We start from the raw sequence: 23,912 nt of genomic DNA on the forward strand, positions 1-23,912 counted from the left end.
AAAGTTCATTTTGGCAAATTTCACTGGATCAAAAATCTTCATTGTTAACCACTTTCAGTACACCATTTGGTAGATACATTTTTTGAGAATGCCATTTGGGATAAATTCTGCCAGTGAAGTACTTCAACGTGCAATGGAGCAAATTTTTTCTGGTCATCCATGTGCTGTCATAGTAGACAACATTATTGTAGGGAGCAATGGTGAAGACAAACAATGACAGAAACCTCAAGAAAGTTCTAGACTGTGCACGTGAAGTAAATCTTAAACAGAATCCTCAGAAATGCAAATTCAAACGGAAAGAAGTTACTTATGTGGGTCATTTGATCATCATGAGATGCCATTTCTAGAAAATGTCACATCCTTACAATATTTTCTTGGTATGGTCAACTATTTAGAAAAGTTCATCCCAGACCTGAGTGAGTTTTCAGCACCATTACGTGAGCTGACATGCAAAAATGTAAACTGGTCCTCGGTGGAACAACACCAAAGAGCATTTGACATTCTGAAACAGCATTCTGATTAACAGATCAGTCCAGGAATCCTATGTCCCAAGTCTTTGGAAAAAAGCAATCGTTCTTCCTCTTCATAAAGGTGGCCACTCAAGTGATATCTCTAACCTTCGACCAATTGCTTTACTTTCTTCGATCTCGAAAATTCTTGAAAAATGTGTATAAAAACAACTATTAGGCCATCTCCTGAAAAACAACATCCTCTCCCCAACACAACATGGGTTCTGCCCAGGTCATAGTAGCTCCACTGCTCTAATCTCCTTCTTAGACAAAGTTAACAGAGCTAGGAACTCAGGATACATTGTGTCCGCTCTCTTCTTAGACCTATCTAAAGCATTTGATACAATCTCTCTTTCGAGTCTCAGCTCAGCAATATAGGACTTTCTCCCCAATCTCTTAGCTGGTTCAAAACCTATCACTCCAACACAGAACATGCCATTAAATGGCAAAATTCCATTTCCTCTTTCCTTCACAACCCTACAGATTTCCCTCAAGGCTCAATTTAGGCCCCCTTCTTTTCAATATCTTTATTAACAAGTTACAACAAGCCATCCTGCATGGCTCCCTTGCCCAGTATGCAGACGACTCTGCTATAGTCTGTTCTGCACCCACCTTACATACACTTCAGCAAAATATTCAAGCAGCTTTTTACACTGTGGAAATATGGCTTCACAATAATCACCTTTCTTTAAATCCAAAAAAACAAACTTATGATTTTTGCACCTAAGAGACAATCTCCTATAAACAAAGTCAACATATTCTCCCTTAACTCCACAAAAAATGATCTAGTAACCCACACTAAACTGTTAGAAGTAATAATCGACAAAAAACTCAAATTTGATTTGCACATCCAAAACAATATTAGTAAGACCCATAAAAAGTTAGGGTTACTCTATAGACATAATAAGTTCCTTGCCCTCCATACTAAACAAATGTTCGCAACATCATACCTACTTCCATCTTTAACTTACGGTGCAGCTTTACTTACCAACTTACAGTGTTCCTTGCAATCTAGATTAGAGACTTGCTATAATAAGATAGCTAAATTCACTAAAACAGCCACCATAACACCCACCATTGCAATGCCCTAAAAATTTTACACTGGTTAGAACTCCCATACTACCTATTACTCCTCCAGCTTTCATCTGCTTATAAACTTATATATAAACCACAAGACTGTCCTGTGCTCAACTCTCTTCTCACCCCTTATAACCATTTGAGGCCCCTGCGATCTGAACAACAACAGCTACTCCAAGTTCTTAAACCTAAATTAACTGCAGGGCAGTTACTATACTCATGGATCATAGCTAAAAAATGGAACATGCAACAAATTTAAAACTGCCCTTCAAAACCATCTCCTCTTAAACTGGATCTGTAACTGCTCAACTCCTTCTTCCGATATTACTTAACATACTCCTGTCCCTGTCTACCCATCCTAAGTCCCCATAACAATTCATCTTCCTGCTGAATCCTATAAAACAACTACTTCTACTTCACCCCATCTTCAACTACATTTCTACCCTAACAGCTATATACACATTACAACTTCCTCACTATATTCAAATTTTGGTCTGCATGCCTACCCTAAAGTTCACAATTTGTAATATACATTAAACATGTGACCTGGCCAGCATTGGTTAATTGAGCTTATGGCCTGTACTTCACCTCAATCATTGTTGAAATTTTACTATTACCTTTATTTACAATGTATAATTCTCATGGAATTTATATTTTATTCTCTACTATTTTTTGTTATTGTATCAACTCTTGTTTTTATTTATTGTATCAAGTCTCATTTTTGAAATGTTCATTTGTAATATATGTTTTTAAACTGTTTTTAAACCTGGAGCTTTTCTCCCCAGGCCTCCAAAGAAAATTGGCTTTCACTGGCCCAGTGGACCTTCTGGGTAATCAAACGCCAATAAATAAATAAAATAACTTCCAGTCCATCCACACTGAGATATTGTGATGTCCACAAACTGCAACTCTTTTGTGTGATACTTCAAAGTATGGTCTTGGTGCAGCATGTCGTCAAGAAGGCATACCAGTAGCCTATGCATCCAGATCTTTAACCCAAACTGAAATGCAGTATGCACAAATTGAAAAGAGCTTTTGGCAGTAGTGTTGGTATGTTCAAAGTTCAGTGATTATATTTATGGCAAACCTGTTCAAATAGAGACTGATCACCAACCTCTAGTGACAATTTTGAAAAACTAATACATACAGCCTCAGCATGCCTGCAATGCATGATGTTAAAATTGCAAAAGTACATTTTCAATATAGTCTATACAAAAGGCAAATTTCTATACCTTACTGATGCTTTCTCAAAAGTACCCAGACAAACAACAGAACAGCATAACAATGAGAAAGCAGACTTTGAATCATGGGACTCATGGAAGTCAGACATTTTTCCTTGTCACGTGTTGATGAACTCAGAAATTATACAGCTTCAAACCAATTTCTCCAAAAGCTGAAAAATGTTATCTGCCAAGGATGGCCAGCACGACAAACTAGTTTACCCCTTGACATACAGAACTATTTTCCTTATAGAGACAGTCTTCTGATGGGAAATGGAATCATAATGAAAGGTCTTGAAGTGGTAATTCCTACAGCATTACAACAGGAATATATCAAAATTTTGCATCGTGGTCACCTGGGTACTGATTCACCCGAAAGAAGGGCAAGAGGCATAGGCTCTTTGGCCTTCTATGGCAAAAGATATACAGAAGAAAAGTCTAGCATATTCAATTTGTAACAGCACTAAATCACACCAACAAAAAGAACCACTTCAACTAAACCAGAATGCAGAATTGCCTTGGTCAACAGTTGGCACAGTTTTTTTCTAATGGAATGGTCAACATTACTTAGTGTTAGTAGTCTCTTATTCAAATTGGTTTGAAATTGACCTTCTTCATAACTTAATGTCCAGCACTGTCATTACGAAGTTGAAATGTTTCTTTCCATTGTAGTTCCTGCAATGCCGTATCTGACAATTTGGCACAGTTTACAAGTCAGCAGTTCAAGAGATTTGCCGAGTCTTGGGATTTTGTCCAAGTTACTAGTAGTGCTGAGTATCCATAGTCCAATGGATTAGCTAAGTGTACAGTTCAAAGTGCAAAGTACTTATTGCAGAAATCCAAGAGAGATGGTAGCAATGTTTTTCTTAACCTACTTAATCTCAGAAACATTCCTCCAGATAATTTGCTTGGTTCACCTGCTCAGAGATTGATGTCCAGACAGACTAGAACAACTCTTCTAAACAGTAAACAATTATTGATACCAAATGCAAAAAACAACAGAATGATCAAGACTCAACTTTTGAGAGAACGCCAGTCACAAACGTAGTACTACGATAAATCTAGCAAACCTCTCAGACCATTAAGACAAGGAGAGATTGTGAGAATGCAAACATCTAAAGGATATGACCAAGTGGAAATTGTCAAAAACATTTGTGAAGAACAGAGATCTTACATCATACAATCTAAAAGAGGGGATTTCAGAAGGAGTCAAAGACACATGCTACCAGTCTCCGAACCAGTGATGCAGCAGATTGCCTGTGCCAACGACTCTATTTCTCAGTGACTCTACTTGTTTGAATTCCAGAGGACAGTGTACTTTGGTCAAGTAATCTTGATGTAATCTCCAAAGTTCCAACTGTAAAGGAATCCCCAGAGACTGTCCCTTTTGCGTGACCAGATTGGGTAGAATTTCCAGATCCAATCCTAAATACGCAGTGACTTGGACTTGAATTTAGTTGTTGTTAAATCTTACTGTGCTATCTAGTTTGTAAAATATCTTGTTCTTCTACTGCATGTCAAACAAATCAAAGAGGGAGGATGTAGATCATTGTGTGTATTGCACCTAGTCAGCCATTGTAGCTAGATAGCACATGCATAAAAGTTACTGAGCACGTGCAAGATCAATGCCATTTTGTATTGTCAAGCCAGAGTGAATGCTGGCAAGAATAGAGATGCACATGCGAGTGTGTTTAAAGTAATGTCAGTCAGTTAGCTTATGAAGTTCGAAGTATATGTTCCAGTTAAAACGCCTGATGTGTTTATGTATAATACATTACGTGAACTAATTCCAGTTGATACATGAGACATGTGACACACCTTCATCCTATTTTGATTATTAGTCAAATTAATACCATAATTCATCCAAAGGTTCCCACAGTTCCTTTTCTAACCTTTATTATCATGACCCTAAACTAGATATCAGATTTTTTTTATTGAGACATGCACCTTGAACTGTATGTTTTACTCAAAAAATCTTGACTCACATGGTTTATGGGGGGGGGGGGTTGTTTGTTCTGTTTGAGGACTTTCAAAAAACAAAAACTTATATAAGATGTGGTATAGGCTCAAATGGATATGACAAAAAACAACTGTATAAAACACCAGCCTGCTGAACAGTATATGCATGTAACATAAAAGTTGGAACTAGACATTTAACAAAAAAGTAGTTATACATAAAAGGTGATAATAATAACTATATACGAAAATGATGCTTTCTGTAATGTTTTTCAATCTGAATGGTCTTACAGATAAATATAAAAAAAGAAAGAGTAGTGAAATATATCAAAAAATGTAGAGTGCAAGTAGTTATGCTACACAGGACACACCTGAAAAGAACTGAAATAACTGAACATGTGAATTTGATAAAGAAAGATTTTCAGGATGGTTATTCAGTGGAATATCTGGGGCAAACGAAAAGAGAAGTACTTATACTAATTGCAAGAGGAATTCCAATAGTGATAGAAAAGGAAAAAAATACCATAATGGAAGATATATAGAACTAAAGGGATGCTGGCAAGGTAGGAGGATTGCACTGGTGTGCATTTACATTCCACCTAAAACTGTTATAATGGAGCTTAAGAAAATTCTGGGAGAAATAATCAGCTTTCAGCAAGGAATATTATTTATAGGTGGAGACTGGAATTTGGTTTGCAACAGTGAAGATGTGTCTGGGGGGGGCTACAAGAGAAATTTAATAAAGGAAGGTAGATTTTTGCAGAAATTTGTGAAAATGTTTGGTGTGGAAAATGTGCATTCAGTACTAGGAGTTTGAAGTGAATTTACATATTATTCTTCAAGATACAAAAACTGGTATAGGCTAGATAGAATTTCTATCTCACAATAACATGTGCATTTAATTGAAGGTCTTGAAATGCACCCAATAACTATTTCAGATCATGCACCAATAATAACTAAAATAAAAATGCAAGGTAATGAAATAAAAATGAGACACTGCTGCTTTCCCACCTATCAATTGAAAAGAGAGGAATTTAAGGAATGGGTTTTGGAATTAATTCAGGAGCTACTAGAGAAGATAGAAATTTCTTCTGAAAATATAGTTAGGGAGTGGGATAACATTAAAGTGGAGTTTAAAACTAGGGTGGAAATAAAGGAAAGGGAGATATGGTTAAGAAATAACAAGAATTATTTAGAGGGACTGACAAATGTTAAAGTTTTGCAAAATAGGGGGAATCTCTCAGAACAAAAAAGGAGCAACTGCAGAATGCTAAACAGAAAATAAGGGATTACCTCAATAATATGCACATGTTTAGAAAGATTGTTGTTAAGCAACTGTTTTTTGATAAAAATTCTAAACAACAAAAAAAAAGTTTTAGCACAATGACTCAGGCAACAGAAAGTGGAAAGGCTGTCACAAAGCTTAGGGAGCCTATAACAAGGAAGATAAGAGATCCTGTGGATCTATTAGAAATATTTTGGAAATTTTATGAAATTTTGTATAAAATAGAGAAATATGGAAATCAAGAAAAGGCACAAATGGAAATGTTTATGGAAGAATTAAATATGCCAAGGTTAGAGGTAGATGAGGCTCAATTACTAACAGTTAGGATAGGAAGACATGAGATAAAAACAGTTATGTATAACCAATCTACAGGAAAGTCCACAGGACTAGATGGTATTCCTGTGGAGGTTTGGTAACAAGGGAGGAAAACTGATAAAGATCTGGAAGGTTTTGTTTAACAGTATTTTAAGAAGAGGAGAAGTACCAGCATCCTGGAAAAAAGCAGTGGTAGCTGTAATACCTAAAGAGGGTACAAATCCATTGGATCTTCATAGAGGCCCATTTCAATACTAAACCATGATTATGAAGTGTTTATGTCTATAATGACTAAAATAATGGCAAAAGTGATACCAAAATTGATAGATATGGATCAGTGTGATTTTGTGGAGGGTAAGCAAACATTTGATAATATTAACAGAACACTGATGATGCAGAGGGAAGCAGTATGCAAGAAAATACCACTTTTATTGGTGGGTCTTGATGCAGGGAAAGCATGTGACAGAGTAGACTGGGACTTCATGAGCAGGGCAATGGAAGCATTTGCTTTCCCTGATACAATTATCAGGTTGATTAGCACTATATATGAGGGATCGGAGGCGAAAATTAAAGTGGGTGGGGTCCTCTCTGATAACTTATACTTGAGTAGAGGAACCAGGCAAGGTTGTCCACTTTACCCTTTGTTGTTTGCATTATACTTAGAACCATTGGCAAAGAAAATAAGGGATTCAGAAATTCAAGGATATAATTGGTATGGTAGTCAGGAAAAGCTGGCTCTATTTGCAGATGATATCATTTTATACCTGACAAAACCAGAAATTGACATTACTGTGTACTGGAATATTTTAAGACAGTTTCAGATCTTCTCAGGATACAAAATTAATGAAGCTAAAACAAAAGCAGTAGCAGTAGGTTATGTACCCACACATGAATTGGGCCAATAATATTCAAATTTTGTGGACATGATAAAATGAAGTATTTAGGAGTATGGATTAGAAATGATTCTGTTGTGGCAGCTAAGGATACATGGGAAGAGACTAAACAGAAGATAATACAAAACTTGAGAAACTGGAAGCTTTTTTATATGGATATGGATACTAAGATACAAACAATTAAATGTTTTTAGTCCCTTTTGTCTTATACACAGGTCAGGCATATTTTTATCAACCAGAGGAGAAGCTGTGGATAGAAATTAAAAAAAGAGTTGAATGATTTTATCTGGGAAGGGAATGCAGCAAGGGTCAAGTGGGATAAGCTGATTCTTCTGATAGAACAAGGCAGACTAGCATTACCCAATCTGAAGGGGTATTTTAGAGCAACACAGTTAAGGCTCTTACACATAGCACTAGCAGAACCCTATAATTCAAAGTGGAAAGGAATGTTGATGATACACGGAGATGCTCAAGAAACAAGGAGGGATTGCAATTTTGGATGCAGACTCTTAAGGAGAACAATACAATCATGCATTATATTCATAAAATATCAGGGAGTATTCTGAGAACTAAACCAGCATGAGAATGGAGAAAAGAGATTCTGCCGATAGGAATGACTGTGGTTAGAGATACAGATAATAGGCAAGTGGGGGCTGGAATTTATTGGAGAAAACTGGCAAATGAACATATGTATTGGGAGCAAATAACTAGAAAGGGAAAGGTAATTAAATAGGAAGAGGCCAATAATTTATTTGGACTGCAGGTCAGAGATTGCCTTCCCTATCAAGGATTGATATCAGAGTATAGGCAAAGAGAAAGAAATAGGGGGGTCCTAAATGAAAGACCAGCACTGGTAGAGTTTTTAATAGAATCTAGAACAGAAGCTGCCATTAAAAAAGGAATAATTAGTACATTATATAAAATAATGCATTATAACTGCAAGAATCAGATGAGCTTAGAGAGGATTGAGAAGAGAGACTGGATAAAAAATTCACAAAGAGACAATGGGGGGATGTATGTGTATCTCGTAAATATTCAACAAAGTCTAGAAGATTTAGAATCCTTCCCTGGAAGTGTTTACATAGGTATTTTTATACCCCAAGTAGACTCTAAAGAATTTTTCCACAGGTGGATAGCAAATGTTGGAGGTGTGACTGGCAGGAAAGAGGTGGCTGGGCACATTTTTTGAGAGGGTAGCGAGCTGATAGACTTTAGGGATTTCCTGTGATCCACTGTGTCGGAGATGCTGGGTGAGTAGATTGGATTGACTTGGGCGATGATTTTTTTGAGCTATGATACAGAATCAGAATTGCCTAGACATAGTAAAGCCTTGCTGAGTCTAATTATGGTGGCTGAAAAATGCAATTACTAGAAAATGGAAATCAAAGTCTAGACCAACTTTATTAGAAGTAGTCAATATAGTAACAGAGATAAAACAACTGGGATTGGGGTCTTTAGAAAAGTGAAGGACCAAACTACATATGAAAAAATGGGAATTTTGGGAGCAATATATGCAGAGAAAGAACAAGGTTTAATAGGCAGGATTTGAATGAGCCATATGATACTTAACTGACAATGACTGGATAGATTATAAGTGATGAGTAATGTTTACAACTACAGTGTTTCACTGGTGTCTGTGATGTATAATGTTTACAAGTAAAGTGGTGTCAATTTATTTATTGCAGTTGGTTTACCAGGATAGTCCATTGGGCCATAAAGAACCCGTTTTCAATGGAGTCCTGGGGAGAAAAGCTCCAAAGCAAAATGTACATTCAACATTTGACAGTGACAGTGTAGGTACAGACAGTTATTAATAGTATGAAGGCAGACTAAGAGTAAAACTTATCAATTATGGAATATCAGTAATAACAGTAAATACTTTGAGAAGAGACATACTAGTAGTAGAACAAATGTAAACATTAATACAGATTAGAGAACAAACAAAGTAAACTAAATAAAAGTAGGATATGGTACTGAAGGATATTAGGTAGTGTTAGTTATGTAGGGTGGGAGCAAGAGCATTCCCACTGTGATGCTAGATGTAAGAAAAGAGACTTTTGAAGGTAGAGTGGTTCGAGGTGGTGGATGAGTGGAGGTAGGGAGTTCCAGAGACGGGCTGAAGGAAAGTAGGTTTTGCCTGGGGATGAGTAGGTTTGTGCACTTCTAGTAGATTTTGATTATTTGACCTTAGAACTCTGTTAGGTAGGTGCATTTTAAAGGCAGAGGGAAGGGAGAGACAGAGGAGGGGTTTAGAATAAGCTTATGGGCTAGAGTTAGTTGAGTGTAAGTTAGTTGATTGGGAAGTTCTAGCCATTTTAGTTTATGGAGGGATAAACAGTGGTGAGTGGAGGACTTATGGCTGGTGGCTTAATTTTGCGATTTTGTTATAGCAGGAGGTAAGCTGTTTTTAAAAAGACTGGAGATTAGTTAGTAGTGGGGCCATAGAGAAGGGAAGGGATAAGGAAGGAAGTAGAGAGAGTAATTTTAGTAGCAGATGTGAGGTAGGCATTCTGTCTATAAAGCATGCCAAGTTTTTGATGTGTTTTTTTTATGTTTATTTGCAGGTGGGAGTTAAATTTAAGTTGGTTGTCTATTTGGACCCCAAGTAGTTTGGTCTCTGACACTATTTCAAGAGGTGAGTTGTTTTGACTAGTAATTAAGAATGTATTCATGTCAGGAGGAGTGACTTTAGAAGGAGTAAATAACATTAGTTTGGTCTTGGTAGCATTGAGAGCTAGATGATTACTTAGCATCCATTGCTCTGTGGACGAGAAGGCATCTTGAGTGAGTTTTTGTAGTGTAGCGATAGAACAGGCAGAACAGATGATAGTTGAATCATCTGCATATTGGATGATGCTAGAGAGTGGGATCGATTTGTGGAAGTCGTTAATAAAAATATTGAAGAGAAGAGGACCCAGTATGGAGCCTTGTGGAACTCCTGTAGGGGTACTAAGGAAAGAGAAGGTGGCTTTTTTCCATTTTACAGCTTGATTTCTGTTAGATAGGTAACTAGAGAACCAGTTCAAAGAGGAGTAAGATAGGTAAAGTCTGGAGAGTTTAGTTAAGAGCAGGCTGTGTGAGATAGTATCGAAGGCTTTGGAGAGGTCAAGAAGTAAGGTGGAAACAATTTGTCCAGAGTCACGGGCTTTGTTTACAATTTCAAGGAAGGAGAGGAGGGCAGTCATAGTGCTATGATTGGGTCTGAAACCGTGCTGTGTGGGAGTTATAAGATGGTTGTCTAGGAGGTGAGGAAGAAGTTGAAGTTGGACACATTTTCCTAGACTTTCTGAAATCGCGGACAGGATGTCTATGGGACCGAAAGTAGTAATGTTATTATTGTTACCACCTTTGTGTAGAGGTATAATAAAGGCTTGTTTCCAGATTTGGGAACTGTGCATTCTTGTAGGAGCGGTTTATTAAGATGCTAATGGGGTAGGCAAGAGTATCAGCAGCTATACTGAGAAAGTAAGAAGGATATTATCAGGAGCATTGGTACATGGTTTCAATTTCTGAAGGAGTTTCTTTATAGTAGATGTAGGTATGGGATTTAATGAGAAGAGGGTGCAGTCAGGAGGGGGGTGGTGGAGATGAGGATAGAGTTTGTGTGGGAGAGGGGTAGAGGAGTTAGTGGGTGGGGAGTAGGGTGAAGAAGTAGAGAGTGGGGGTGGGTGGGGGTATTGGATAGCAGGGAGGTGTTGGAAAATGAGGAGGTCAATTTGGAGATAGAGTCAATAAAGAAAGAGTTAAATTGGGTGGCTAAATCAAGTTCAGGAGCATTTGGGTCAGGGGTAGGAGTATCTGGTTTACTAGGGTGGAGGAGAGTAGAGATCCCTTTCCAGAATTTTTGAGGGTTGTTTTTTTATGGTTTTGGAGTGTAGAGAAGTAGTTTTGACGATCAAAAGTAATGAGTTTTTTTACTTTATTTCGGAGCATTTTATATTCGTTATGGAGTGGTGCTATCTTATGTTTTTGGTAGCGTGCCCAGACTTTGCCCAATATTGTTTGTTTTTCATTTATATAAATTTAAGATTGCCTATGTCATATGCGATAATTTAATAAAGATGTTTATTGGGGAAATAAATTTTGACTCAGAACTTTTATACTCTTTTTTTTCCTCTTTTCACAGAAGAGAATGATTCTTCCATATCTGTGAAAATAAAACTTCTGCTTCCATTGTCATTTTTTTTATCAGTTCCACAGAAGTTTGCTTACTACCAGGTACCAGGAAAATAAATTTAGTCTGAAGCTTGGATTTTAAGCATCTGCACATTAGTAACTGCGCTAGAGATGAAAAAACAACTTGTAGGTGAATATTCTAATATTTTCTATTTGACAAAATAGTCAAATCTGAGTATTCATAGTTCTTAATAAGGTTTTTCACTGTTCAAACCATGTCGTCCACTAGTCCATTATTATGAAGATACCTGGGCATCAAGGTAATATTTCTTAGTTCCCATTGAAACTGAAAGTTATAAAATGCCTGTCTAACATGCTGTGTACTGTTGCCTGATACCATGTCTTTAGGAATAAATATTAATTTCCACAAAGTGACATCGACTTCTCATTTCATGTAACTGCGCATCCTGTAGTAACTTTGACTATTAATTTACACAAAGAAACAGGTGTGCATATTTGTGGTGACATAAATTTTCATGTGCTATCAGCTAAGGTGAAAGCAGATGTCACAAGATATCATCTCTTTCTGATTTTGATATTTTAATATATGACATAGCTCACAGTTCAGAACCATTTGTTTCTTATTCACAGACATACATGTGGACTTTCTTGCTCATGTAGAGATGTGATTCACAAATTCTGTTTAGCATTTTCCATGTAGTTGTATAGCTAGGAAAAAATACACTGTTGCTTTTAAATAGTAAATTAGTAAAATAAGCTCTGATAATTAGGTGAAGCAACTTTATCTGGCCACCCCAATATAATGACATTACACATTTAATGAAGTTCAAAATCAATTGTATACGCCTAAGCCCCTTTAAATTTTTCAGAAGAATATGGTGACTGAGAAATAATCTGTAATAATTCTAGATCTTTCTCAAACAAATCTTTCTTACACTTCTGAAGCTACACCTTATTCTGTATGTTGTCACATGCATTAGCTTAGCAGGTTTGAGATGACCTTAGAGGTCACACTTTCATAATTATAATAGCATTGGTGGAGCTGTGCAGGTGCTTTATATAAAAAGGTTTTAAATCTCTTATGAAGTGTTTTATGATCATATTTCATTATTGTTCTATTATTGATAGAGTCATGAAATATTGGGCAACCAAAAATGATGGCTAATATATCCTTAGTATGAGTGTAAGGTGTCTGAGTATTAGTTAAACCACCTGAACTACATAACCTTCCTGCAGTAATACTACATGAAGCCCTTGCTGGCTTACATCCACCTGCAAAGTAGATTGTGACCATCATAGAATTTGAGTATCAGTGCTACAGTGACCAGAAGATTAAACCTTTCATTTTTTCTTGCACCACTGACTAAAAGCATGCTAAACTATCTTCCAGTAGATTTCTGAGTGGCACTGCTACATCTGACAAGTTAAGGATAAGTATATTCTTGCTTTGTTCAAGCAGTTTTTTCTTGGATGTTCAGGTTTCTTCCCACACATTAAACATGTGATGTAAGTGAGAAATCACAAAGCAGGCTGGTGTTACAAGAAACAAGGATAAAATTTATTCTTAAGCGCTTTCCTCACAGATTACAGTTGACTGAAGAAGTCAACTGTAATCTGTGATGAAAGCGCTTAAGAAAAATTGTATCCTTGTTTCTTGTAACACCAGCCTGCTTTGTGATTTCTCAGTTTGTGTTACTTGGTTGGATGTGATGTAAGTGGCTTGGTGATCCTGATTCTCCTAAGTACCTACAGAAGTGCATGCACTGAGTGTGTGTGTGTGTGTGTGTGTGTGTGTGTGTGTGTGTGTGTGTGTGTGTGTGTGTGTGTGTGTGTGTGTGTGTGTGTGCGTGTGCATGTGTGTGTGTGTGTGTGTGTGTGCACAAGCAAGTGTTTGCACACACAAGTGTGTGTGTGTGTGTGTGTGTGTGTGTGTGTGTGTGTGTGTGTGTGTGTGTGTGTGTGTGTGTGTGTGTACTGGATCTGGATATTGTGTCAGGATAGGATATGACTTCCCGGTATCCAGAATATGATGAAGAAGGTAGAAAATGAATAAATGAATGAATGAATGAAGTTTCAGCAGCATACATATGCATATATACTGAGACAGACAGACAGACATGTTTGTGTGTTTGGTGAGATAAGATTTTCAGACATTAAATGCTGATTTAAGCCTTAAAGGGAAAGCTCTGGTATGTTTGTGATAAGACACACATTTACTTCCAGCCTCCGGCCTGTCACTACATAAACTACTTGTGCTTTCAAACTTTTCTGGTATGCAATTGCTATTTAACATCACATAACAGATTACAAGGAATCCATAACATATAACACAATATAAGGTATAGTTGAAGGTTTTGCTTTTTGGAATAAAGGCAAGAGAGTACAGCTGTGTAAGAACTTACTATAACGGTAGATGTCTTACTGGTTAGTGTTGCAGTATTCCAAACAAGTGCGTTATCACCCCTAACATCCAGCCAGGGCACCAAAGCTTAGATTTCCCTAGGTCATAAGTCCAATCTGTGCCCTCAGCTTGCAACTGTAGGGGTATATAGATCATAAACAGAGGACATATGAGATAGATCCTCAAACTATCTCCAAGCCAGTATCCTGAAGACCCCTGAGAGAGTGACTGGTCAGCAAGGAGGGCCAAGTATAAAGGGGCAAAAACCTCTCTTGATCCTAGGGTTGGGTTAGAAGAGCAGACAAAAGGAAGAGAAAGATATATAGAAAGAAGACAGTAACCAAATAAGAGGGGAAGAATGGTGGGAAGGAATACTACAACATGATCAATAAGACAGCTGCTGTTATGGTAAGTTCTTACACATCCATACGATCTCCTACCTGAAATCACTGTTGCAGTATTCCAAACCAATGGATAATTTCCAGAGCTGAAGGAAATGTAATGGGGGGGGTTGGCTAGTTGATAGAGGAACTGTCCAAGAGGCCAGAGAGAACTGACCTAGCAAAGGCTGCCCTGGATCTTGAAAAAGTATCAATCTTGTAGTGTTTAGTGAAGGTGTATACAGAAGAACAGGTGGCAACTTCCAATATGGCCCTTGCATGCACTCCTTTGTGGAAGGCCCCAAGGATGCCACTGTCCTGGTAGAGTGCATTTGAGGGTACAAGGACAATGGTTAGCAGAGAGTAACAGAAGGAGATCTAGCTTGCAATAGTTTGATTGGATACTGATTGGTCCAGCTTTGACTCCATGAATGATACAAACAGTTGATCAGTCTTATGAAAGGATTTGTGCTTGTCTAAATAGAACCTCATCTGTCTGTGAACATCTAGATAGTGTCTTTCTCCCTGGTTCTGAAAGTTGGGGAAGAAAGTTGGAAGGTTACTGTACTGCTTGTGAGACAGCTTGTTCACTACTTTTGGCATGAAGGAGGGATTAGCTGTCAGGAAGAAATGGCCTTGGGTGCCTACACCTATGACGCTCTCCTAGCTGAAGTGAGAGACAAAAGCAGAATAGTCTTCCAGGTGCAGAATCTGAGGTTTGCTGAGGCTGCTGATTCTAAAGGAGGCAGAGTAAGCTTTTCCAGCATGAAACTGAGGTCCCATGCATGGGGTACAGGCTTCCTTGGTGGTCTAAACTGCAGCACCCCCTTTAAGGAATTGCTTGACTTTTGGCTTGGACATAACAGGGGGGCTAAGGGCAGATAGGCAGAGATGGTGGGCAGGTAGGCTTTAATGGAGGAGTAGGCCAGACCTGCCTCCATGAGCTCACACAGATATTTTAGGATGGAAGGTACCTCTGACTTTTGGGGTCATAGTTATTCCTATGGCACCAGAAAGAAAATCCTATTCCACTTGGCTATATAGGATTTTCTAGTGGTGGGATGCCTTGGTTCTTGGAGAACATTAATTAAATCTTCTGAAAACTAGTGCCCAAAAGGAATCAAAACCCTACCATCCAAAAGCTTAGGTTTAGGGATGCCAGGTTGGGATATAGTAATGATCCTTTTTTATAAATGATGAGGTCCACCTCGTGTGGTAGTTTGCAGTGTTTGCACTTGACTAGATGAAACAGAAGAGGAAACCAATATGGTCTTGGTCAAAAAGGGGTTAATGTTAAGAGTTTTGTTTTTGGGGGATCTTTAGCAGAAATATTGGTTGGAGAGATAGGGGGAAGGCATAGAGGAACTACTGAAAGGAGAAAGCATCCATCTTCCAGGCAGAGGGGTAAAGGTTCCTGGTACAAAAGAGGGGAAGTTGCTTGTTGTCTGTCAATACTCGAACAGGATCTGGCTTGCAAATACGTGAAATGATCTGAAGAGCTTGGATGAGGGTCCTTATCTCTTTCAGATTGATGTGTTCCCTTTGGAATTTTGTCTGCCTTCTGCCCTGGACTCTGTGTGTACCAGTCCAGCTCCACAGGCCTCATCAAAGGCACCTGTGTGCAACTCCTGAACTGTACCTGGAACTGGTTGGGAGAATGGGGGTCTTGGGCTGTGTTTCACCTGATCCACCCACCAAGAAAGCTCCTTCTTGATGTAAGGTATGAAAAGGATCACAGTGTCTAGAGTATGAGAGTGTTGGGATCAGACTACTTCAGGTACTACTAAATTTTCCTGATATGCAGTCTGGCTACAGAGAGTATTGGGATAGTGGCTACCATGAATTCAAGAGCTCTTAGGAGTTTGAGGAAAGAAAGGTTGTGAAAATACACTGTAAGATTCTGTACTTTTTCTGGTGTCCAGTCTGCATCTCAAAAACACTAGGTCTTGGGTGGGCTGGAGGGAGGATTTTTTTTGTAGTTGGCAGTGAACCCCAACTGCAGGAGGAGGGTGAGGATGAACTTAAGATTTTGCAGCAAGATCTGTGGTGAAGTAGCCTAGGTCAGCAAATCATCTAACTAGTGATAAATCTGCATTCCTTGAGTATGATAGAATGCTATCACTGTGCCTGACACTTTGCAAAATTGAAGAAACACAAACGGCACCACAAACTGTAGAAACGACAAACCAAAGCAGGAACAAGCAGTACCCCAAAGTCTTCAGCTCTTCAGCTCTTTATTAAAAATAACTTGAGTAAAAAACTGGTAGCGAATTACAAGTAAAGTTAAGCACTTTGTGTCTAGTTTAGTAACTAGACTTCTTCAAACAACAAACAGCAACTCAAATACACTCCCCCCTTCTTTCTCCTATTAACTTAATCACTTAATATGTACCAATTAGACATAATAAATTACCTTAAACTTTGCAGCATAAATTAAGTTAAACAATCAATGCTACTAGTTGGTACAGCATACAAACATAGTACAATAACATAAAATAGAATGAAATAAAATAAAATAAAGTAAGCTACTGTATTTAAAAAGATAAACAAAAGAAATCATATCAGCCTTTACATTCCAAAATGTTAGTTAATTACAAAACTAATATGCAATAATTATTAACCTTAGGGGTTTATAATTAGTCAATTTCCTATGCATAGGAAATCTACAAGTCCTGGCAAATTGTTTTGAACTTATAATAAATAAATAAATAAATAAATTCATTAAGTAAAGGATATTAAGAAAAAAGTAAGACAAGCATAAAAATAAAACTAAATTATTGCATTTCAGTTTTGTAATTAACTAACATTTTGCAATGTAAAGGCTGATATGATTTATTTTTCTTGTTTGTTCCTGCTTTGGTTTGACTTTTCTACACATTGTGAAAATTCTTGGGGTGGTTGAGAGCCCAAAAGGCAAAGCGGTAAACTGAAAGTGAGATGAGCCAGTGCAAAACCTGAGGAACCTTCTGCAAAGAGGAGATAATTATTAATAGTCATCCTTTAGATCCAGGGATAGTATGTAAGCCTGAGGAATAATGAAAGGTAGTAGTATGTGAGGGTCTATATTATATCAGTGAACGCTTAACTTAGCAAATGCTGTATAATCGACCCAAATATGTCGAAACACCAAAAGGCCGAACACATGGAACAACGATTTTTTTCCAGGGAAAAAATCGCTGCTTCATAAAAAAAACACATAATAAAGTGGCAGGCTTTACACCCCCACCTCACCTGATGTGGGGACGCTGTGCCCCTCACACCCTCCCTACTTAAATATACCAACTCTGAGATTGCACCACAGTGGAGGAAATGGCAAAGTCCCAAAAATGTCCCAGTGATTTTTCTCCCTGGGAAAAAATTGCTGTTCCATGCTTTCAGGATTTAACCATTTCAAATAAAAGGGTTGATTAAACAGCATTCGCTGATTTAATAGGAACCTGTATGTGCTGTGAGAGTATTTTCAAGGCTGACATTTTTAAAAAGGTGCTTAGCAGAGAGAGATCCAGAATGGGTTTCCATTGTTCTTCTTTTACTGGAACCAGGAAAAGTCTGAAGTAAAAACTTCTTCCTACAAATTTTATGGGTAGTGTTTCAATAGCGCCTTGTGCCTGCAATTCTTGGAATACTAGTGGTAGAAGACTGACTTGGTTGTGGGTAGGGGGAGTATGTCATTTGGAGGGGGAAGTTATTTTCAGATTATGGCATAACCTTTTTTTTTTAAAATGGAAAGCACCCAGTGATCTGTAATGATCTTTTCCCAGGTTCAGATTGACTAAGTATGTTTTTTTGGAGAAGGACAGACCAGGACAGGGGATTGGAGATGTTGTTTTGCAAATAGTTGTGGAGATTTTTCCCCAAAGGACAGCCTCCCAATGTGGGATCCATTTGTGGTTTCTCAGGGGAATCTCGTTCTGGGATCCTCCTTGTGTTTTTGAATGGGTCTTACAAAAAAGTAGGCTTCATTGAGCAATTCCCCTGGTATCTAGGCACAGAGGTTAACAGACTCTGCATGCAGTCTTTCATTGTCTTGCCTTGTTCTTGAAGGCCTTTAAAAAAGCTGGCAGCCTGTGGACCAAAAAAAAGTCTTTGCGAAAACGAGAATCAATAACTTTGGCTTTGAAGTCTTCCACTGTTGGGTGGTTGTGCAATCATGCATACGTGCACATGATAGAGTCTGTAACAGCTACTCTAGATCAGGTCTCTATAGCATCATAACTATGTTTTTTACTGTGTCTGGTTACTTGAGTAGCCTGACTAATTTGTTGTTTGGGATCTGGCCCCTGTGAATCCACCACTACCTTCTTTAAAGAGCTGAGAATGGATAACATGCTTGACTATTTGGGTCTGATAATTAATTGCCCTGAATGCCAGAGTAGAAGATGCATAACCCTTTTCCCCATCTGCCCTGAGCCCTATTTTCTTTGTCTAAATGAAGGGCACTGGCACTGGAAAGAAGTATGGAAGGTTTATCAGAAGAGAGACGCACTGCAGAGGGGTCCACCACTGGATGCTTGACCAAGAATTTAAGTTCATTGGGAACTTTATAGAATCTGTCTAGTCTTTTGAGGGTAGGGGGCTTCAAATCTGGGGTAGGTGAGGAAACCAGAAAGCATACAAGAAAGCCTCCAGAACTGGAGGGACAGGTAAAGAGGCTGGAATGTCCATTGCCAGGAGGCTGTAGTATCTTTTCTGCACCCTTGAAATCTGTCTGCACTCCCACTCAAAATGTTTCATCATGTTTACAATTGTCTCATTAAATGAAGCTTCTTCAGCAGGACAGTCAAGTTAAATGGAGTTGTCATCATCAGAAGGGATTTCACCAGGGGAGTATATTTGAGTGCAGTATGCCAGAGGACGTTCACAGTCAGAGGCATCTTTCTCTTCAGAAGATGAATCCACAGTACTTTTATGGGGTGTGGGAAGAGGAGGATTGTCAGAAAATGAAGGTTTCAGGGCCATAATGGCCATGAGAAGGCCTTCAGAAAAATCTATCCATTTATTTTCCCTAGATGGGGAAGGAAAAGAGATTTGCTTAGTTTTTTGTTGTTTCTTTTCTGGTGTGACATCTGCTTGCACCAAGTGCAGATGTTCAGACCCCTGATGTACCTCTATTAACTTACCAGAGATCTCTTCCCTAACTAAAATCTGTGGATGCCTTCCTGGCCCTCTGAAATTATGATTTAGGGTTCACTTTTTTCTGTGGGAGCTGATTCCTCAGTTATAAGGCCTTCCAACATTATACCAGCCTCTGGCAGGTTTTGGTAGAGGGCAACAGAGGTGGAGTTGGATGTACTACAAATTCTGTAACTTCAGCATGTGTGTCAGAACTAGAAAAGGTAGACCGAGTATCTGGCATGGGACTTTTGAGTTTTTTTCTTGAAGAGTGGAGGTACATCTTGGAAAGGTGGATTCACCATCCTGGAGTGGGCCAGATGCTTCCAATGTTGGGTCTCCAAGAAAGTATTAAGCAACGCCAAACAGGATTGTAAAGTCTTTGGAACAAAGGACTGGCAGATGGAACATGCCTTGTAGTTGTGTTCTGTGCCTTGGCAGAAGAGACACAAGACATGCAGATCTTTGTATGGGATTTGCCTACTGCACTTACACCTCTCCTAGCTGACAACTAATACAGATATATCATAAAACAGGTAAGTAAAGGAAGGTTCCCCAATGGAGTACTTATCTGTCTTTAAAGAAGGTACGATACCAACAACCAAACGATGACTAGTCCGACTGATATGCAATGTGCAGTTGGGGTCATGGTGAGATAGTCTGAGAATCTTTGCTCATACATCCAGCTATATACCTCTAAACTTGCGAGCTGAGGTCACACCTCAGACGTACAACCTAGGCCTAGGAAAGGTTAAGCTTTGATCCCCCAGCTGAACCTAAATGGTGATAACCCACTTGTTTGAAATAGTGCAACAGTGATTTCAGTCAGGACATTTTATTTTACTTTTTTAGTCCTTTGTTAACGGAGTAAACACTCTAGGCATAAACCTCTTTTCAGTGGTGATTTAGGGGTATTGTCTGGTTACATGACCTGCACAGCGTAAAACACTAGATGAAAGGCAGTTGAGGAAATCAAACCCTGGGCTACAGACTAATGCTCATTAGCAGCCCATAGCCTTAATCCTCTGTGGTGACCTGGCAGGCATGGAGTGTACAGATTCTAGAATGTTATCATAACTCAAGATGCATAACCTTAGTCTCTCATAACGCTGACAACTAGGAAAACTGAAACCCTTTCCCTGCTGATAGCCATGGTTTTGCTTCAGGCTGATACACTTTCCATGTTGCATTTCTTTATTACCTTTTCTATAAAAGTATGTGCAGAGACGCCACTGCAGAAGGAATGGATACATAAATGACAAAAGGATGGATTTTGTAGGGGGCTACTTTAATATGCTGTAGCATAATGGAACACTTTGGCTGCATCCAAACTAAATGAAATGTTGATATCATATATGAGGGAAGCTATACTTAGGCCTACATGTAGCTGTCCTCATTAGATAAAGACATAAAAGTTGTAACATACAAAATAATTATTTCCCAATTAGTTCATTCTCAGATTAAGCAGTTCTGCACTTTGAAGTAACAGTCCTAATTGAGCAAATTGAAATGCAAGGCAAAATTCACACACAATTCTCACCTAGAACTTACTGGTTAGACAATGCATTACATATCAAGCAAACCAATGTTGTAATTTCAATCTAGCTTACATAAAGTCATTCCTACAGTAAAGGAAAAACTTACAAAAACTGCCGCAGCCAATTATCCATTCAGCATACAGTATTTCACTTCAGAAATATCACTTAGAGCATTACATGTTATATCATTCAGTATGCATATGTTTAAGTTTTCTTTTCCTTTCAACTCATAATGTATCACACCCCTAATTTCATCTTCAGATGAGATTACTCCATTTATGTTTCTCTTACTTATTCAGTTTTGCAAAGGTAAAGTGGTACCTAGTTCAGATCCCTGGATGCAATGATTAGTATGGAGTCAATCAATTCTCTTTCATTCTCTTCTTTCATTCACTCAGTACATCAGTGTTTTTCTTGCTGTTGATTTAGTCCCAAGCATATCTCTCAAATGTACCTTGCTATGAAGAAAGTTCCTCATTTTGAGTCATAAAAAGTCTGTGTTCCTCATTGTTCCATGCTGAAAGTGTCACACACTCAGTTATAAGAATTGATTAAACTGATTTACAAGGTAATTAATACTGAAGCATATTAATTCACAAAAAAAACTTTTTGTAGCTACAAAGTAACACATTATAACCATTTTGTGAACTTCCTAGTTAAAGTTTAGTAAGCTGTCAGTAAGCTATTCACATTGTGCCCATCTGTCCCACATTATGAGAGGAACTGCTCCCCCTTTTTGGAACTGGAAGACTGACACTATGCCATTAGCAATTATTTAGTCTTTAACTGTGTAAGAAGCTGTTCACTTCTATTTCAGCTCACAATTCAGTGCAATTAGACCCTTGTGTCTACTTGTAACCTCATGATTTAGCTACTCGACCACCTATACTTTCTTTCCTAGTGTTCCTTATATAGGCATCTACTTTTCTAAGCTCATGACGTTTGCTATACTTCATTGTCAAGACTGACACATATAGTTTATTAATTGCAACTTATATATCTTCTTTATATACTAGGGAATGTTGTCAGTTTTAATTGTTCCACTATGGGTGCTTAATTGGAGTATGTCTCTGCCATTTCATAAACATTACTTGTGGAGTTTTTGCTTGCTCATTGCTTGTTCTACGTACATCAAACTCTTTTTGCTTATTACATCTAGGTTGCAGCTAAAATAGGGCCCATGAGATCTGGTGCACTTACCTGCTAAATAAATAAATATATGGACACATAACAATGTGTGGACCATAGCAGACATAGATATCAGTGGCTGACTTGAGTGGAGTTTTCTTGTCACACGATGCATTAGGAAGCATATTCACAGCATGACAAATCATATGTTTTCACAATCCCATTTAAGCCAAGCAAACCCACTGATATGGACAGATAAGCCAATAACACTTTCTTAAAAAATGCTAAGTTTCTGTCAAGGGAACTTAATGGAGAAACAGAGTTGCATGGCTTGACAGGGCTAAGATTGAGAAACATACATGTGGTGGGTTTTCACTGGGTGCTCTGATTTCTTTCCACATCATAAAGACCAACAGGTAGCATTTCTCCAAATTATTCACAGGTGTGTGAATGTGTATGCATGTGTGTGTTTGTGTGCTGTGTAAGAATGAGCATACATATGTGTTCTACAACAAGCGGATACACCACTCATGATTATTAAGTGCAGGAGGGCTACGGCTCCTTGGCTGGTTAAGCAGATAATCAGAGAATGAATGAAGTTTGGTGTTCAAAATCCCTAGTCAAACTACATTAGTCATCTTATTAAAAGTAACGACTGACAGGAAAGAAATTTGTACTTGCCACACTTAGTGCAGTGTCGGTTCATGATATAAGCATCTTAATATGTATGTTATATTCCCTAAAATTAACATGCACATCATAGAATGTATGATGCTGAGAATAAATACGCAAGATGAAACTGTATGTTTAGATATTTAACCTTAAGCGCTTATTTTGCACTTCCATTTAATTTTTAACTATTTATGTCACTTACTCTGTTTTGGGGCTGCTTCCACAGCCCTGCACCTCAATATTCACATGATTCACCGTAATCTGGTGTAATAAAGAATACATAATATAAATCATGGTAAAAAAAAATCAGTGCTTAATGGATTGCGTCAAACTGCAGAAATCTTACTACCATGTCTTTGTCTGCATAAGCAAAGTGCAAACCCATTAAGACTGCACTATTATAGCACATTATTCAGAATATGTTTTGCATTGAGCACTGTTTCTCTACCTTTGTCCATGGTTTGCAACTTGCCATCAAGACACCTAGATATGAAAAAAAAAGGAGGACCTAATAGCATTGCATTCTATGACTGAAAAGTAATTGTCAAGCTGGTTATCTTTCTCTGTACAGAAAACCCAGATTCAGAAAAGTTGTCAATTGTTATCATTTTCAGAAAACACGCAGTGCTAATAATGACTGCATGCAGAGATTTATGTATGCATTATGCAAGCCGTTCAGGTACAGCAATGCAAACATTACCTTTTCAGGAAAGCCTGACTAAAAATGACTAAAAATACTTACTGTGTTGAAGGAACAGAAACAAGCACATCATTTTCTTCTTGATCTTTTTTGAAACTGGATGATGCATCATATGCTCTGTAAAGAAACAATCTATATTACAGCACATCAACCACAATGGACAGAAAGTAAAACAGGCTGCAGAATAACCCTGAATGCAAGAGTATATGGTAAGTACTGTGAGATGTGTGGAGGAGGGGTAGCAGCAACGGATGCTGCAGGGAGTTCTCTTATGATTATAGCAGTCATGTTCTGAATACGTTGGACAATTATTGCTGTCAGGAAAGCCTTTTCAAAGGCAATCATGCAACTAACTTCAATGGGAATTAGTCAGCCCCAGACAGGGTAAGAGTCAGCAAACACAGGATTTAGTGTGGGACTGAAAATAAAACTTCCATTGAATACATATGTTGCATATAGAGATGAAATCATCACTTCACAGTGCCATATTTGTACAATAATAATAAATTGGATGGGAGATAGGAAATTCACCCCGAGGATCACATCAGTCACCCTGCTAGACAGGGGTCCAGGGAAGTAAATATTGTGG

The 23,912-nt window shown here is 38.1% G+C and overlaps 1 protein-coding gene across 1 annotated transcript in view; it reads right to left on the bottom strand.

Annotated features, from left to right (window-relative positions):
* LOC122805507 (transient receptor potential cation channel subfamily M member 2-like) overlaps window positions 1-23,912 on the bottom strand; it is a 914,064-nt gene that overhangs the window by 329,669 nt on the left and 560,483 nt on the right. Inside the window, exon 17 of the mRNA XM_044075701.1 lies at window positions 23,366-23,440. Within this exon, the coding sequence (XP_043931636.1) occupies window positions 23,366-23,440 (75 nt within the window). The remainder of the gene's footprint in view (window positions 1-23,365; window positions 23,441-23,912) is intronic.

Source organism: Protopterus annectens, chromosome 6.part1, assembly GCF_019279795.1.
Source record: "Protopterus annectens isolate FY-2018-M chromosome 6.part1, PAN1.0, whole genome shotgun sequence".
In the NCBI taxonomy this organism is placed as follows: domain Eukaryota; kingdom Metazoa; phylum Chordata; order Ceratodontiformes; family Protopteridae; genus Protopterus; species Protopterus annectens.